General features: G+C 37.4%; 1 protein-coding gene across 1 annotated transcript in view; it reads left to right on the top strand.

Annotated features, from left to right (window-relative positions):
* LOC131163855 (uncharacterized) overlaps window positions 1–18,417 on the top strand; it is a 58,798-nt gene that overhangs the window by 15,695 nt on the left and 24,686 nt on the right. Inside the window, exon 5 of the mRNA XM_058120659.1 lies at window positions 14,768–14,848. Coding sequence (XP_057976642.1) covers window positions 14,768–14,848 — 81 coding nt within the window. The remainder of the gene's footprint in view (window positions 1–14,767; window positions 14,849–18,417) is intronic.

Consider the following 18,417-nt stretch of genomic DNA (forward strand, 5'->3'; position numbering starts at 1 on the left):
ATTCAGCACATCATAAAGAGGCCAGGTATTTAATCTTCTCCCATACCAGCTGCTAATTCAATTTTTTACCTGTAAAAATCTGTGCATTATGCTCAAACCATAAATCCCCACAACACTGCAAAACTGCTGCTTTTCCAAAGTGCAGCCTCTCCTTCCTTTTCCCAAAATCCCCAAAAGAAAAATAGACAATATTCCCTCCACCAACACTGTGCAAACCCAAGTTTCTCTCATCACACCAAATAATTTATTTATTGATAGCAAAAGATGAATATAATAATAATAATAATAATAATAATTATTATTATTATTTTGATAGCAAAAGAAGAGATTTCATTAGAAAGAGAAGAATTTACAAGAGGAGAATAAGACATCTCCCATCAAAATCCTGGAAATTTTGTAAAAAGAAAGAAATTAAAAACAAAAAAAAATACTTTTAAATATCAAAGCTAATTTCTCCAATCTCCCTGAATTTCCGAAAAGGTCGCTCCCTTAAAGCAGCCAGAGCTAACGCAATATTAAAGCTCGCTGAAGAGATTTTATAACTTAAGATTAAAAATGTACAACTAGGAGAATAAGACATCCCCCTAGCGAGATCTGGAAAAATCCAGACAAAAATTAGAAAATAAAAGCAAAATCTAAAAATAAACCAGTGCAAATTAACAATCCAACAAATAACGCTGATCGCCCCTGAATATAAAAAAAGCTCATCCCCATAAAATTCCTTTGCCCCACACACCAAAGAGAAGCCAAATAATGTATCTTCTCCCAAACCAGCAAATATGACGATTTCATCCCTGAAGAAAAATACGCGCATTACGCTTCTTCCACACTCCACAGCCCCTAAAATACTGCAAAGAAGCACATTTCGAGAGCTGCCCTTTCCTTTTTCCTGCCAAATTTACAAAAGAAACTGCTAAAAAGTCCTCCACTGCCTAAGAACTCACCCAACATTCGCCTAAAAACCAAATAACCTATTTCATACCCTCAAGCATAATCACAATGCATAAAAAGATGCAATGCAGATTATGAACAATTAAAACAAACTACAGAGACATCTGGATTCTGGAGAGAGAGCCTTCAAAGGCCTCCTGACTTGCAACAAGTTATTGGTATTAATTCTATCAAGTGCAACCAACCATATAAAGGCCCTGATTTAGAGGGGACTTTGGCCTTCCAAATGGATTTATTGAGAGGAAAAGAGGAATTAGATCTAGTCAGCGATTGACAAAAAGATTTGCAAGAATAAACCCCCAAAGGATCCAAAGAGCAAGGTCGATCATCCTCCTCTAACAAGATTAGCAAAGAGTATAACTCTACCAACTCCCTATCAATGACCTATGAAAATGAAAATCCCAAGAAGATAAAGGATGCCTGGATCAACAACAAAAATGGAAATGGAACCATCCTGCCCTGAGCTCAAGCGAAAAAGGTGAGGAAAAGAGGTGAATGAGACTACATTCTCCAACCAAGGATCTTTCCAAAAGTGGATATTACTACCCTTCTTACTAGGAATTTATTATGGGGAGTGAAAAAGGGGATAAATCCGAGAGAGAGTTTTCCATGGACTCTGAAGAAAATCTAAATCTCAAATTAGTATCCCACCCATTCTTGTCTAATCCATACTTTTTTTTTCAACTTTATCTCACAAGGAAGGATTCTCTAGCAAAGCTGCCAAAGCCATTTAGCTAGGAGAGTTGTGTTTTCTAGACACCAATTTTCCAAGACCCAAACCACCCTCCCGTTTAGACTTGCCCACCACTTCCTAGCTTACCAAATGATTCCTAAAACTCCCTATCCAGACCACAAGAAGTCCCTCATGACACCAAATAATTTATTCCAATTTCTCCAAGCATTATCACAGTGTAAAAATAGATGAGATGCCGTTTCAGAATTCAAACAGCAGAGCACACAAACATCTGGAGATAAGGCCTTCAACAGTCTCCTGATTTGCAATAGGTCACTATTTTTATCTAGCACAATCAGCCAAATGAAAGCCTTAATTCTTGGGAGAGCTTTGACCTTCCAACAGCTTTGTTTCAATTCGTAAAGCTCCAAGGTTACCATTTAAGCTTGATATACATTGTTGGCCACTTGGCCCACAACCTAACAACTTAAGTTTTTAGGTAAAGTGTTAATCTAACTTGGTATCAAAATTGGTTACTAGTAGGACCTAGGTTCTAGTCTTGTTGTCCGCGTTTGTTGTGTGGTGTTTAAAAAATTATTATATTCCTTGTAATGGATGTTATCTATCATATGTTTATCTCTTCACATGCTATGAGGCTGCACTTGTGGGGGAGTGTTAAAGCTTGATATACATTGTTGGCTCATGACCTAACAACTTATGCTTTTAGGTAAAGTGGTAATCTAACAGTTCTGATTGGTTTGTGGAATGAAATAGGGCAGCAATAAAATAACTATGGTATATTGATATAATAATTTATAAAGATGGTGACGCTATTCTAAGGCAAATGACTATGCAAAGTGGGTGTTTTGTTCCAATGAACATAGAAACCTTTTGTAGAGAATGAGAATGAATCAATTGTATATTCAATTGTGTATTCTTTACATACTCGGGTCCTTATTTAACACACACAGAATAAAATATGGAAAAACAGAAGAGGACACAACTTGCAGTTGAGATGTGTAGTTTAGCTTCGGTGGGGGGTCTCAATTTATAGCGTCTGGCTTGTCGCAAGATCTCATGGTAGGTGGTGGTGGCTCACCCACCATGGTAGGTGGCGGTGGCTCACCTACCATGGTTGGTGGCCGTCATTCACCAACCGTGGCCGTCGTTCACATTGCTGGATGTCATTCCACACTCCCCCTCAAGTTGGATCATAGATATTGATCATGTCCAACTTGCAAAGAAACTCTTCAAAGCTAGATCTCTGTAATCCCTTAGTGAAAATATCTGCTAATCCTTCTCTTGTAGGGATATAGGTCATGCAAATTGTCCCCTATTTAATTTTCTCCTTTATAAAATTCTTGTCCACTTCTATATGTTTAGTCCTATCGTTGGAACAGGATTGTGAGAAATACTAATGGCAGCTTTGTTGTCGCAATAGAGTTTGATGGGGAGCTATACTGTGATGTGTAGTTCTTCCAAAGGTTTTTGTAACCATAGCCATTCACACATCCCTTGTGCAATTGGTCTGAATTCAGCCTCGGCACTGCTTCTGGCTACCATACTCTGCTGCTTACTCCTCCATGTTACTAGATTTCCCTAAACATAGGTACAGAAGCCGGTAGTAGACCTTTTGTCTTCTACTGATCCTGCCTAATCCGCATCTGTGTAGATCTCTACCTTCTTACTGTCACCTTTCTTGAAGAATAGTCCTCGCCCTGGAGAGCCTTTCAGATATTTGAGAATCTTATATACTGCTTCTAGGTGACTCTCCTTTGGTGAGTGCATGTGTGGACTAACCACACTTACAGCGAAAGCAATGTCAGGTCTAGTGTTAGAGAGGTAGATCAATCTACCAACTAGTCTTTGATATCTCTCTCTGTCCACAGGCTTTCCCACGTCTTCCGTTCTTTTTCCTGCCTCGATAGGAATATTGCTTGGTTGTAGTTTACAACCAAGCATGCCAGTCTCGGTCAAAAGGTCAAGTACATACTTTCTCTGGGAGACACTAATTCCCTTCCTTGATCTGGCGACCTCCATTCCCAGGGAATGTCGCATTTGACCCAGGTCTTTTACCTCAAACTCTGCGGCTAAGATCTTCTTCAATCTCTCCGCCTCTCTTGTGTCATCTCCAGTAAGAATGATGTCATCGATGTACACAATCAGGATGGTCCTTCTTCCCTCATTGGATTGTTTGAAGAACATAGTGTGATCTGACTGCCCCTATCGGTATCCTTGATTCTTTACCACCTTTGCAAATCTATCAACCCACGCCCTCAGTGATTTCTTGAGTCCATATAGGGATTTCTTCAATTTAGACACTTTGGTTTCTTCTCCCTCCTTGCAAAATCCTGGTGGTAGTGTCATGAACACTTCTTCTTCTAGCTCACCATTTAGAAAAGCATTCTTGATGTCAAACTAATGGAGTGGCTAATCCAAGTTTGTTGCCAGGGACAAGAGAACTTGTATAGTGTTCAACTTTGCTACTGGTGCAAACGTCTCGGTGTAGTCAATACCGTATGTCTGAGTGAACCCATTTGCCACAAGGCAGGCTTTGTATCGTTCTACTGTGCCATCAGCCTTGTACTTTACTATGAACACCCACTTACAACCCACTGGTTTCTTCCCCCTTGGCAAAGTCATCACCTCCCAAGTTCCATTCTTTTCTAGTGCCCTTATCTCATCTATCACTGCCTCTCTCCACTTTGGAATCTCCAAGGCTTCTTGAATGTTTTTAGGAATCCGGTTTCTATCAAGTTAGAAGTCAAAGCATGACACTTGGCAGAAAGAGCATTGTAAGATACAAATTTTGAGATAGGGTGGAGAGTACATGAACGACGTTGTTTTCTAAGAGCAATGGGTTAGTCATGTTTTACTTGGTCGGGATTGGAGTCGGACTCATGAGGAGTTGGAACTATCACCGGTTTGACTCTTTTGGTGCTTCGGCAGTTAGTGTCTCATTGGACTTCGATTTTGGCCTCCTTGAGTAGACTAGTGTTTCCCTGTTTGTTTATATTTCCGCATCTCCCCCTGAGCTCAAGTTTCCTTCTGTACTAGGAAAAGGAACGGATATGGGGTATGGAGTGTTCTCAAAAACAGCAATATTGAAGTAGTTTGAGTTTAAGGGTCGAGCTTTACTCAAGGACTCCCCTTGAAGCAAGTAGTAGGGGGTATGTTCGAAGAAGGTGACATCCACGCTAACATAGAGTTTCTAAGAGATCGGGTCATAGCATTTGTAACCCTTCTGTGTGGGAGAGTAACCAAGAAAGATATATTTAAGTGCTTTGGGATCCAATTTGTTTCGCCTGGGCGCATAAATGTGGACAAATACAGTGGACCCAAAGACACGAAGCGGAAGATGTGAGTTGAGCCTAGAATTGGGAAAAGTCTATTGGAGTTTTTGGAGCGGAGTTGCAAGGGATAGGACTTTACTAGGCATTTGGTTAATGAGGTATGTGGCTGTCAAAATTGAGTCACCCCAAAATTTTGTTGGCATGTGAGAGGTGAACAACAAGGCACGAGCAACTTCAAGGATATGTCGATTTTTCTGTTCAGAAACCGCATTTTTTTTAGGGGTGTCAACGCAAGAGCTTTGATGGATAATACCATTCTCTTGAAGATGCGTGCCCAAGGAGTGATTGAAATTCTCAATACCATTGTCATTACAAAAGATTTGGATTTTTGTGTGAAACTAGGTTTGTATCATATAGTGAAAATTCATGAAGACTGATCAAACCTTAGTTTTATCAGTCAATAAATATACCCAACATAGATGAGTGTGATCATCAATAAAAGTAATAAACCATTTTGTATGGGTCCTATTAGGAGTACAAGAAGGTCCCCATAGATCACTGTGAATCAGACTAAATGGCATGGATGGTTTATACTGAGATCTAGGAAAAGTAGTACGATGGTGTTTGGCAAGTTCACGCACTTCACACTGAAAATCCAAGGCAATTTTATTCGAACATATTGAAGGAAATAAGTGGTACAAATATTGAAAACTAGGATGTCCCATCCTTTTGTGCCTTAACAAAAGTTCACTTTCCCTAGGACTAGATGCATAATTACAAACAGTAGGAGGATACAGTCCATTCACATTAGCTTTGTCGAAGTAGTAGAGCCCATCACATTCCTTAGCACTACCAATCGTCTTCCCTGATGATAGGTCCTGAAAGACGCAATGAGGGGATAGGAATTTAGTTGAGCAATTAGACTGTTTGGTTAACTGACTAATAGACAGCAAATTGCACGATAAATTAGGAACATGGAGGACAAATTCAGGAGTAATAGATTCAGAAATACGAATACTCCCTTTGCCAGCGACAGGGGATAGAGTACCATTTGCAATTTTGACTTTTAAATTAACGGCACAAGGTGAGTATTATGAAAATAAATGATGAGCATCAATCATATGGTCAGATGCACCAGAGTCAATAATCCAAGGGGTAAAATGAGGAGTGGTACTAAGGGCTGTCAAAAAAGTACCTTTGTGGGCTAAAGAGCCAGATGACATAGTATTAGCGGACTAACCCAAGGCTTGGAAATTGGAAAATAGCTCATATATTTTTGCAAGTTGGTCAGAATTAAATCCCCCACTAGAAGTTGTTGGGCCATGGGCTTCTGTGGGTATTTTTTTTTTCCTGGGTTTTGGTGGAGGCTTGATGACCATGGGCTTTATTGGGCTGTTTGGAATCCATGGGCTTGCCATGTGAGGTCCAGCAGGTGTCTTTAGTATGGCTCGTTTTTTTGCAATGCTCACAATAAGGCCTTCTGGATTGTTTTGGGCTGGATCCATTATGAAGCCCATGGGTTATAAGAGCTCATGCCTGGGGCCCAGACTTGTTTTGCTCCTTCAACATCATGTTCCTCCTACTTTCCTCATGCCAAATCTCAGAGAAGACTTCTCGGATGGAGGGCAGCGGCCGGCAACCTAGAATCTTGCTCCTCACGTCGTCAAACTCTTGGTTCAGCCTTGCCAGAAACTCGAATACTCTCTCGTTCTCCATCTTCTTCTTGAAACGTACACTGTTACCCGTGCATTCCCATTCCTCTTCGCAATTGAGATCAAGTTCTTGCCAAAGTCTGAGCATCTCGGTGTAGTATTCCGTGACTTCCCGATCTCCTTGCTTCGTCTGCCATAGCCGCGTCTTCAACTCAAAAATCTGGGAAGCATTTTCAGCATCGGAGTATCTCTCACGCACCACATCTCACACGTCCTTTGCCCTCGGGAGAAACAGGTACGTTTTGCCAATGGTTGGCTTCATAGACTTTATCAAGCATGACATTATCAAGGAGTTCTCAGACCACCATTTCTGGGATGCCACTGCATCGGTAGGAGGTGATCGCCGAGTCTCGCCGGTAAGAAAGCCGAGCTCTCCCTTATCGTCGATAACGAGCTTGATTGACTGTGCCCATTCTTTGTAATTCTTACTATTGAACTTTTAAACAGTAAGATGGAGTGGGGAATTCTCGAATACGCTGGCCGAGCCCATGGAGGAGGTTATCTCTGACTCCTTCCTGGGTTGTCGACTAGTTGGACTCATGGCTGTATCCTTTTATGGCAGCCATGAATTGCTTAGGGTTTTAGAGTAATCCGAGCTCTGATACCATGTAGAGAATGAGAATGAATCAATTGTATATTCAATTGTGTATTCTTTACATACTCGGGTCCCTTTTTAACATGTACACGGAGAATAAAATATGGAAAAACAGAAGAGGACACAACTTGCAGTTGAGATGTGTAGTTTAGCTTCGGTGGGGGGTCTCAATTTATAACCTCTGGCTTGTGGCAAGATCTCATGGTGGTGGTGGCTCACCCACCATGGTAGGTGGCGGTGGCTCACCTACCATGGTAGGTGGTTGTCATTCACCAACTGTGGCCATTGTTCACACTGCTGGCTGTCATTCCACACATTCCCATCGTGAGATATAGGAATTCCTACTCTTGAGTCTTTCATATTGGTTGAAATAACATTAACTTTGTTCTAGTCATTTGCCTCAAGTAACATAAATTTTATTGTGTAAACTACTATACTCCCGGTTTCCCACACAATAGCTATTCCATTCCCACCTCATTCCATTTGGTGGACCAAACATAATGTAACTGGTTCATTAGTATAAATTTCAGATATGTAATTCAAATGCTGGTTTTAACTGAGATTTGGCTGCCAAGTGGGTTTCCCATTCCCACCCCCCCCCCCCCCCCCCAGCTCTTCCATGATTCAATCATGAGACCTCCAACATGAAATCCCAAACTTTAACCATTGGGTGTGGCTTTAATTTTTGAAGGGCAAACAAAGTGGCACAGAAAATGGGTACAAAATACTGTTTTTACCTGTATCCAATAAAAATTAGAACTGAACATAAACAGTGGAATTTCCAATCTTTTCAAATTTATTTTTTCATTTTTAGAAAAGGAAAAAAATGTTTTTATAGAGAAGAAATATCGTTAAATATGACTGAATGTACAAAAAAGGGTGTTTACTATATTAAGAACCCTTCTAAGGAAAAATAACAAAAGGGAAAAAAAAAAATTTATGGCATAGTTGTTGAATTGAGATTAGAATTGTGAATTGAAATCCCAATTTTCATGTATTGAGAATCGAGAATCGAATTGAATCGTAAGATTCAGTTCAAAAATTGAAAAATTGATCCCTAATGACTTGCATATATGTAAAACAAGTAAAATACATTGAAATTTCAACAAATACAGATCATCCTTGTTGATAAGCGGAATGGCGCTTGCCTTCAAAGCAAGTTTTGTTGGTCTAAATCCTACCATTATACGTATATTGATACAAAAAATAAAAGTAGCCATATAAGCAAGATATACCTTGATCTAACCATTCCACCTCTTATCAAGTATCAAGTTAAGCTAATTTCTATGAAATCATAACACTTGTTAGGTGACTTGGAACTAAAGCACCAAGTCAAAGAGTTCAAGATATGCTAAAAAGTAAGATGAGGACACAAAAAAAATTTTAAAAATTGAAATTCATGCTTATGGTGTAAGTTTACATGTTTAACAATAAAAAATTCATGTATATGCTTTCTTTAAAAAACAATAAGGAGAGGAAACAAGAAAAACTTAATGAAAAATTGAACTCTATGGATTTTAAGGGAATGAATCAATGAAAAACAATTAAAATTTGAACTTCATGGTGTTTAATAAGAAAAGTCATTTTTAATGCATGGGCTTGCTCTAATAACTAAAACAAGAAGAGAAAGAAAATAAAAAACACAAAGAAAACTTACTAAAATATAGAAACTAATGAAAATCAGATCTTTAAATCCAAAGGAGTGGAGAGGGCAATATTCCAACCAAAAGCACCCACCTAAATCACTTTGGTTTTCTTCTTAAGACAGGTTTCCTTCTCTAACTCTGGTTTTCTTCTGATCTTATCTAATGGCAGAAATAAGAGGTGCAGAATGAGAGGGCCAACACACTTCTTTCTTCCCTCTTGAAGAACAAAACTCATGTAAATAGAAAATGGAAGCCATGAAAAAGAAAAAAGGGTTTAAAAATCTTTGAGTTAGGTTTTAGAGGAGTTGCATCCGAATCTTACGATTCATATGATTTGATTCAAATCACCGATTTACCAGGTGAATTGTACGATTCACCCCGATTCACTGCCTTCTGTGATTCTCCCATGCGATTTGAACCAATTTATGCCTTTCTCGATACTAATCGTATGATTCGAATCGAGAATCGTACGATTCTAACAACTATGCTTTATGGAAGTGTGGCTTATTTTCAGTACTATGGGGCTTATGAATGGAATGTAATACCTGGATGTTTTCTGGGAAAAATTAAAATCAGATGTTGATTTGGGAAAAAATAAATTATTTGGCCTCTTTGTGGTGTGTCGGGTATGGATTTTTTAAAAGGCAAGCTTTCAGGAGCTGCAAAGAGATTGGAGGAACATGTTGACTGGATGATTTTTTTCTTGGGCATTTTTTATGTTTTTGTTTAGTCTTAGAGAGTCTCAGTTTGTCTTGGGAGATTTCTCATTCTCCCTCTTGTAAGTTCTCTTTCTATTAATGATATCTTCTTTTGTTGTAAAAAAAAATTACAATCAAAATAGCAGAGGCTTCCAGTGATGCTGCTGTGAATTCAGAAAGCACACCCTCATAAAAGACCCTGTGGAAAAAGCCTGTAGCAAAGCCAAATACTGAGTCACTGAGCAAAGTCCAAGACCTCGTCTTCCCTATAAAGATGTGTGCATTCCTCTCCAATCAAATACCCCAAGAAAGGCAAAAATTCCACACATCCAAACCATCTCCACTCCTACCAAACCCATAAAGGAAGTAGCCAACAAATCCTCCACCGAATGGAGGCATACCCAACTGTCCCCAAAAATATCAAATAGATTATTCCAAACCCTGCATGAAAAAGAGCAGTGCAGAAAGAGAAGAGGAGCAGACAACTATCTAAATAAAGGCAACATATGGAGGTAAAGCCTTCAAAGGTCTCCTTTTCTGCAACAGATTGTCAGTGTTAACTTTGTTAAGAACAACCAACAAAATAAAGGCCTTAATCTTTAAGTGAACTTTGGCCTTCCAAATACTGCCATGAGGCTCAAAGGGCTCATTTTTTTGAATCAAAGAACAACAATTTTACAAGAATGAAGAGTCTAAACCTGAGTATTATTCCTATTAGAAACCCTCAAGCAAACACAACAAGGCTGATAGTTCCTCTACCTTCCCATCTTTAAGAGACCTATGAAAATGAAAATCCCAATAAGTTGTCCCCATAATGGTAAAAAAAGAGGAGATAAGCCCATTGTGCGACAAGGATAGGCAGTAGAGATGAGGAAAAGAATTGAAACGTGCAGATATCTTCCCAAAACTGAATGTGAGATCCGTACCAGAACAAATTTAGTAAAAGGGATAAAAAGAGAATTAAGTTGTGAAATACACCTCCATCAACTCTCAAAAAAACATGTAATCTCCATAGTTGCATCAAACACTTGTGGCCTTTGGATCCAATGCCTCAAAGGGGATACAACAGCAAGCCAAGCCTTAAGTCTCACTAGTTGGGGTTGGCTACATGAATCTTTTTGGGGATGGTTATCCAAAAATTGTGTGTCTGATTTGTCTTTTAGGGTTATGCGGAGTCACAACTAACCTTTGTTTTCCCTAGGTATGGTTCATTCATTCACCTATTACTACCATTTCAAAGAAAGCCTAAGCTAATCTAGGTCTAACCTATAATAGGCAGCTTTCCATTTGGTTTGCAAGCCAGAGCTGATTTCGGGGGTATGGTTATGTGAAGGGAAGGTATTAGCATTCCTACTTCCCTACACAACCATTCCACAAACCATACCTACTTAGCATGCATGATCTCCAAACCGAATCAATTATCCTTAAATTAGCCTTCATTGCCCCTTATTTAAATATTGAGTCACCTTACATTTCTCACGGTAGTCTAATTAGAGATGCAAGGATTCTCTCATCTCAAGAACCCTAGGAGGCGCTAGTGCACCCATTTAGGAAGTTGATCCTCAGATTGATTGAATTAGGGTTTTTAAGTTTAAATTAGATGCAACCATACAAGAATTAGTCCAAGGAGGAAATAAAATACATCAAACAAACAATAATTGTAACCTTAGATGCTGAAGTTGGGAAAAAGATTTGTCAAGCAAGACAAGAATGGAACTTGATTCATAGCATCAAAAGAGATCAAAACAAGTGCAATGCTCAATTAAAAAAATGAGGAAACAAAGATGATTGTTAAAATATTGCTCTAGCCTAAAGAGGCTACCAAATAAACACACAATCTTACCTTCCTTTTTCAAAAGCTTCCAATCTCCTAAAATAAGCAAAAGCACAACAAGATAAAAACATTCTAATTTAAAGAAAACAACTTTATGTACAAAAGGCAACCTTTCTTTCTTAATTTTCATTTCTTTTTTGGGTGTGATTTTTGCAAATTTGAATCCCTAATCTAAAGAAGCACACAAAAGGAAACCTTAGAACCTTAGAAAGTAACCTTAGATTTTTTTTTCATAAGTTTTTGTTTTTTTTTTTTTTTTTTTTGCAATTTTTATGAATACTTTTAGATTTTTTATTTTTATAACGAAATTAAGTTACCAACAACAACAATAATAATAAGTATAATAGAAGGAATTAACTGCAAAAGTGTTTTTTTCTTGTTCTTTTCACGTTTCTCTTTTTTTATTGGCTAAAATGTTGTGACGCGTGAAAAAATAAAATAAAAGGAAGAAATAGAGAAAAATACTCACATGCATTCATACTTGCATACATATATGTAGATGCATGAGCCATGCATGAATGTGGAAAGAAGCAATGGTTACCCTCTGAGCCTCCTTCACAAACATCACAGGCAATGCTGCTGCCACGAGTGCTCAACTGCATCTATCCTTGCTGCTATCCTGACTCTGCTTACCATCCATGCCAGAGATATCTCTCTGGGTTCGCTTTTTCTGAAGTTTATATCACAGATCTCTCTCTCTCTCTTCCCCCCCTAAACCCAGTTCAAGTTTCACTATTCCAATGACTCTGCAAATAACATGCTTTTTGTTCTTATCATAGCGATATGATAACCCATAATATCATGCATATTGAACTTCTTCACATATGCTGGTCGCTATGCATGAATGTGCATATAGGATTAAGAAATTCATATAAATACCCTTAGCCATATTGATTTCATCCCACAGCTATAAATTCCCTTGGCTGCTCCAAAAACCACACCCTCTCCCTTGCAAAAAATCTCTTGTTCTTGCTCTAGCCTCCCCTTTCCATAAAGAAAAAAAACGTGTGCCTTCTCCTAAAATCCTTTTTCCTCACTTCCTCTACCTTGAAGCCTCCTTTAAATAGACTAAGGATTAGGCTGCTGCCCTAATGCATCCCCATTCCCAAAATAATCCTAAAATACAAGAGATTTCCTTTCCTGTGCAATGGGTGCTTTTGTACTCGACCCTTCTCCAAATTTAGTCTAAGAAGGTTTAATTGAGCTAGGGCTACTCTCCTGACACAGAAAAAGGTGATATTGGAATCTGGAGTTAGTCTAGACCCTAAGTTTTCTCACCAAAGTGTTAAGAAGAGATAGAAGATCCTTAATTAATTGCTTTGAGTTTATTTTTTGTCAATTATTTGCTCAATTTATCAAAAATTGCTCTAATTTTGATAATTTGACCTTTGATAAAATAGGCTATCAACATCTTGCTTGCCATATTTGCTTTAATAACTTTGTGCCAGACAGAATTCGCTTCTAATGGTAACCACCACAACAATCTACCCAATCTTTTTAGAGACCCAATTACCATGACCCAAAATCCCCTGTTGCTTAGACTACAAACCACCTCCCATCTAACCAAAAGATCCTTCTGCTGCCTAGTCCCAAACCAAAGGAAATCTCACGATTCAATGCTCCTAGCTACTGTTATGGGGACTCTAAAAATAGGCAAAAAAATAAAGAGAGATACTGGAGAGGCAAGCCTGAATGAGTGTAATAGGATCACCTAGAGAAAAAAGAGCACACTTCCATGCATCTAGCTGCCCAGACACTTTCACCACCATAGGAGCCAAAAAGGCAACAGGCCTAGGATTACCTCCCTAAGGAACCCCTAAATTAGTCCATGGCCACTCTAAAATATAACACCCACGTAAAGAGGCTAAATCCAATGATCTAATCTCAATCGAATTAATACTGGATATCCTGCTGTTACCCAGATTTTTTAAAGCTCGAAAAACCTTCTTGAAGAGTTGTAGATAGTTAGCAACATTTGAAAGACTCCTTGTGAACTTCTAAGAAAAAAGTTGTGTCATCAGCAAGCAAATTGAAGATGAGGCACCACTACCCCTGCACTTTCCACTCCTATCCCTCTTACAAAATCTTTATCCATTGTCATATCTATCAATATGCTCTAAATATCAATCATGAGAATGGACAAAAATGGAGAAAGTAGATCTCCTTGCGGCCCTGTCCAACATCTATCCTAAACCATGCCTTAGGTTCTCCATTTATTATGACCGGAAAAGAAGCTTAGACAAGCATCCCCTCATCCAAGAAAACCTTCTCTCCCTAAAACCCTTTCTAGGCATAATCCTATCTAGGAAATCCCAACTAATTCGATCAAAATCCTAATCTCCCTCTTTTTCCTCCTACTCACATCATCTACAACCTCTGCTGCTAAAATAGCATCCTCAATTTGCCTACACCCCAGAAAAGCACTTTGAGCTTGAGAAATAGTGTGTCGTTAAACAAAACAAAAAATAAATAAAAATGCAGCCTTTCTGCAAGTACATTAGCGATACATACTAGTAACTAGACTAAAAGACCGAAAATCAACAACCTCTCTTAATTTTTTTTATTGAAACTGAAGATTATTAAAAGACGGATATGAATAGCTTTTAATTTTGAAATTAAAAGAAGAATTAAACTTAGATATTAGCTACAACATTTTATTTTATAGTTTGTCTAAATTATTTGTATTTGTATAATAAATAATATCCACCTCATTTATGAATTTCATTTATGTGAATTGAATATGCTTAATATGATCATTATATTGCAGTTATTGCACCGTATACACCACATACTTGCACTTGATGTATTTTATTTATAATATTGTTGTTCTAAATCTTGCATTATTGTGCCTATTATTTGTTTCTAATGTGACATTAAAAAAAGTCCATGCTTAACTCTTTATTTCCATCATTTTTTCAAAAAATAAAAATCAAATTTGACATTGACATCAAAATTTCCATAAGTTGAAATTGAAATTTAAGACCTTGGTTGATGCCTCGAGTCCAAACTCATAATGCTTTATGCAACTAAGATTCATTGTAAAGTTTTTTTTTAGTGTCTTTTTGGAGGATTTCTTGTCTGTAAAGATTGTATTCCTTTTTTCTCTTAATATATCTTCTTTTCTTCTTTTAAACTAAAAAAAAAAAAAAACTCAGTATAGAGCTTTAAGACGTTATTAGAAAATGATGAAATGATGGCAGCACAAATGTTTTGAGACTGAGGCACAAGGAATTGTATAATTTTTTTTTTTTTTTTTTAAAAAATCAACATAGAGAAACATCTGCATTGACAAAGCTAAAGCAAACTTGGTTCACTTTTCTTTGCTAAATTGTTTGCTTACCCCTCTTTCATTTTCCTGGATATAGATTGAGAAGCCATTGCAGAGGCACGGTGGCAGGCTTGAACACAATGAGACATATTGTGGTTCATGTTTTGGTGCAGAAGTGGTATGTTTTGTTGTCTATAATTACTTGCATTGCTAAATTATTTATTTTAAGTTGTGGATTTCAAACTTTTTTTACTGGAAAATGTGAAGGAGATGTCCTGGTTGATTTAAGTAGCATTCTTGTTTGGATGGATAAAGGAATTCTATTTTCCCCATTAATCTCACAAAGAGATCTCAAAATTATGGTCATGTGGTTTTATTGCAAATGGAAAGCTTGTTAGTTTTTATTCAGAAACTTTTCTTATTATTTATTTGTATTGCATGACGTTTTCTCATGTGCTCATGTTTCTGAGATTGCCTCATTTTGGTTGGCCATTTATTGGTCCTAAGACTTCATTTTTGCTATGCTCTTTTCTTCATTTCTTCTACGTGCTGCAAATGAAAAGCTTGTTTATTTTGAATGTTTCTGTTTAAAAAATGATTGCATAATGTTTCACAGACCGTTTTTATTTTAATGCTTGTGACAGTTTGAGATACTGAAATGTTTGCAAAAAATCTGATAGTGTAGATAATGTATTGGAACCCAAGTGAGGCACATCATACCTTATAATGATTTGGAAAATAGTTAAAAAAGAAAAATTTGAGGAATTAAGCCTCAAGAGATTGCCTGGGTAACTAGATAACTAAGTGATATTTGGACTGCTTGTTATGTATTTTAGTGGGATTCACTTGAAAGGAAAGTTATTGTTCCCTTGAGGTTTCCGAGACACATTTTCTTGTTAACAAGAAAGGAGCAAATTGGGATTATTTGAGATATTCTTCTTATTTGTAGTTTTGTTTACTTTGTTAGTTTTGATAGGATTGTTAGGTTCTCCGTCAATTGTTGCGTGGTTATCATGTTTCTTTTTCGCTAGGGCTTAGTTGAGTCTTGCTTAGAATTCCGTAAATTTCTGGATGACTTTATTTTAGAGTTTTTATATTTTTTCTTGAAGTTTCTATATTCTAAGGTGGTCCACGCTTTCCCCAGACCCCACATACACGGGTGCTTTGTGCACCAGGTTGCCCTTTTTTTTTTTTTTAAAATTCTTTTCATATAAGTCCTAGCTTTTCTTTTGGGTTTCATTAGGAGGTCAACTGATATCCTATCCAACCTTTTATATAGGTGTTATTTCTAGTGAACTTTTGTTGAGTTGAATATTTACCCGCTTCAGTTACTGTCAAGGGCAAACCTAAGACTTGGTTTTCAGCCTCTATAGGGGTGCATTAAAGTGATCCTTTATTAGTTTTCCTTTTGTCCTAGATGTTGATGTATTGGATAGGATTGTTAGCATATCTGTTTTCAGTGGGGCTTGTAGAGGATCTTTCAGTTGGTTCTGATGAGGCTGTTGTTTTCCCATTTATATTTTGCTGATTGTACTATTCCGTTTTTATCTCAAGATATGCCTTCTTTTGTTAATGCCATTACGTTTTTTTTTTTTTTTTTTTTTTTGGGAAATTTTTTAGAGAATATTGGGTTTAAGGATTAATTTGTTCCAAAGTAGCTTGTCTGTTGTGAATTTCAGTTCTAGTTAGTTTTCTAATTGGCTTGCTGCTCTGCTCTTGATTGGCCGATTGCATTTTAGGGGTTCCTTTGAAGTTAAGTGTATTTTGGGATCCAGTGGTTGCTAAGGGTGAATTCAGTTGGGGAGAACTGGAGAGGAGAAAAAATAGTTTCTCTCTGCATATTGTGTTTGGTACACATAAAGAGGGAAGAAGAAAGAAGTGGAGAGTAGTGGACAGAAGAAAGGGGAGAAAAAGGCGCTCTTTCCTCTTTTTCCTTCCCAAATCAGATAGATTTGGAGAGGGAAAAAAAAAGCTCATAACTTTGTGAAAGATAATTATGCCCCTTAACAAAATAATAAATTCCTAAATTTAAGAATGTTATGTACAACTGGATTAATCTAAAAGAATTGTATTTTAAAAAATATTTATAATTTTTTTTTTCATTTTCTATACTGTTATTATTATCCTACACTTTTTTTACATGCACAATATTGCAAAATGACTATATACAATTTCTTCTCTCCCATTAGTTGAGCCAAACAGGGAAAACATAGATTTCTTCAAGTTTGTCTCTTGTTGAATCAAGCATACTGGGTAGAAAATAGTTTATCTTCTCTTCTCTCCTATTAATTTCTTTTCTCTTCTCTCCACTTCTCCCCAACGAAACACACTAAGATTTCTTAGCGGTCAGATAGTTAGGTTACGTTTGGTTCGTGGAATCAAGGCAAATTATCATGAAAAAGTTGGTGTTATTGCACTGAATATGGACTGGCTGGGGGATGACAATTCCTAAATTTTACCATGGGAATGCCTATTCCTATGATATTTCATATTAGTTGAAATAAAAACTTTAGCATGTCATTGGCCTAAGACTGACACCCTTTCCTTCGTAAACTATTATACCCCTGTACAATTGACTTTTCTATTATGCCAATGGTAACCTAGGTGAGGAGGGATCATTTGGTTTGTTAGGAGGTAATTTGTTGGCCAAGTCTAAAGGAAGTTCAGGGGCTTGGTGATTTGGTATCTAAAAAACATTGGTTTGGTGGGGAGATGGCTAGGGTATTTTCCTTTGGAACTTAATTTCCTTGGTCATAAAGTGATAAAGAGTAAGTTTGATCTCCAAGAGAATGTTGAGTTGCTAAATTAGGAGATAATGTTACCTGTGAGCCCTTGGAAATTCCTTTCTTAAGATTCTAGTTTGTTTTTCCATCGGGTTAAATATGCAGTGGCCAGTGGGTAATCAGTCATGTTTGCTTTGGGTATGTGGAGAAAGGCTGCTCTTTTCATGCTGCTTTTCCTTATCTTTATCACCTCTCTAATCTTCATAATGCTCTAATAGCTAGTTTTTTGGTAGTTGGAAAAAGTCTTTTCCTTGGAAGTTGGAACCTTAATTTCTTTGGCGGACTGACGAGCTCACTTTTGCTTCTTACTGTTTTGCAGCATTTTCAATCTTTCTGTAGAGGTGATCGTAATATTTTTACTTTGGAGAGTTTCTGGAGCCTATTCTTACTAATCTTTCTGTTCTCATATTATTCAGTCCTTGATCAAGGTGATACCAACAAACCTATTGCTAGTCAGAAGGCTCTACAAGGCATTGTCTCCTTATATTAGTTTGATTCTTTGGAATAGCAGTGGATCTCGTATTTTTCAGTGATGCTCTGAAGCATGGATGATGTGGAATTGTGTTTTGGTTTGTTTGTAGGGCAGTGTGTGTGCCTATATTCTTTGGATGGATTTTTACTTCTTTTAAGGGGCTTTAGGAGAGATGTGAAGGCAAAGATTTTGTGGAGCTGTGCAGCATTTGCTCTGATTTGCTATCTTTGATTGGTAGGGAATGATCAGACAGTTGCTTTTAACAGAATTCGCTTCTCGATTTTCCAGCTGGATTGGATGGCTCTGTTAGCTTGATTTTTTAGATATTTTTTTTACTCCTTTCATTTCTTTTGTTTCCCTTAGGAGGATATTTTATCCAAGGCGCACTTTCTTTTCTCATAGAAATTTTCTTTTAAAAACAAAAAAAAGGAATACTAAGATATTCAAGGGTCAACATTTCTACCTTCTTTGTGGATTCTGTTAAAAGGTCTG

This window comes from Malania oleifera, chromosome 9, assembly GCF_029873635.1.
Source record: "Malania oleifera isolate guangnan ecotype guangnan chromosome 9, ASM2987363v1, whole genome shotgun sequence".
Lineage (NCBI taxonomy): Eukaryota > Viridiplantae > Streptophyta > Magnoliopsida > Santalales > Ximeniaceae > Malania > Malania oleifera.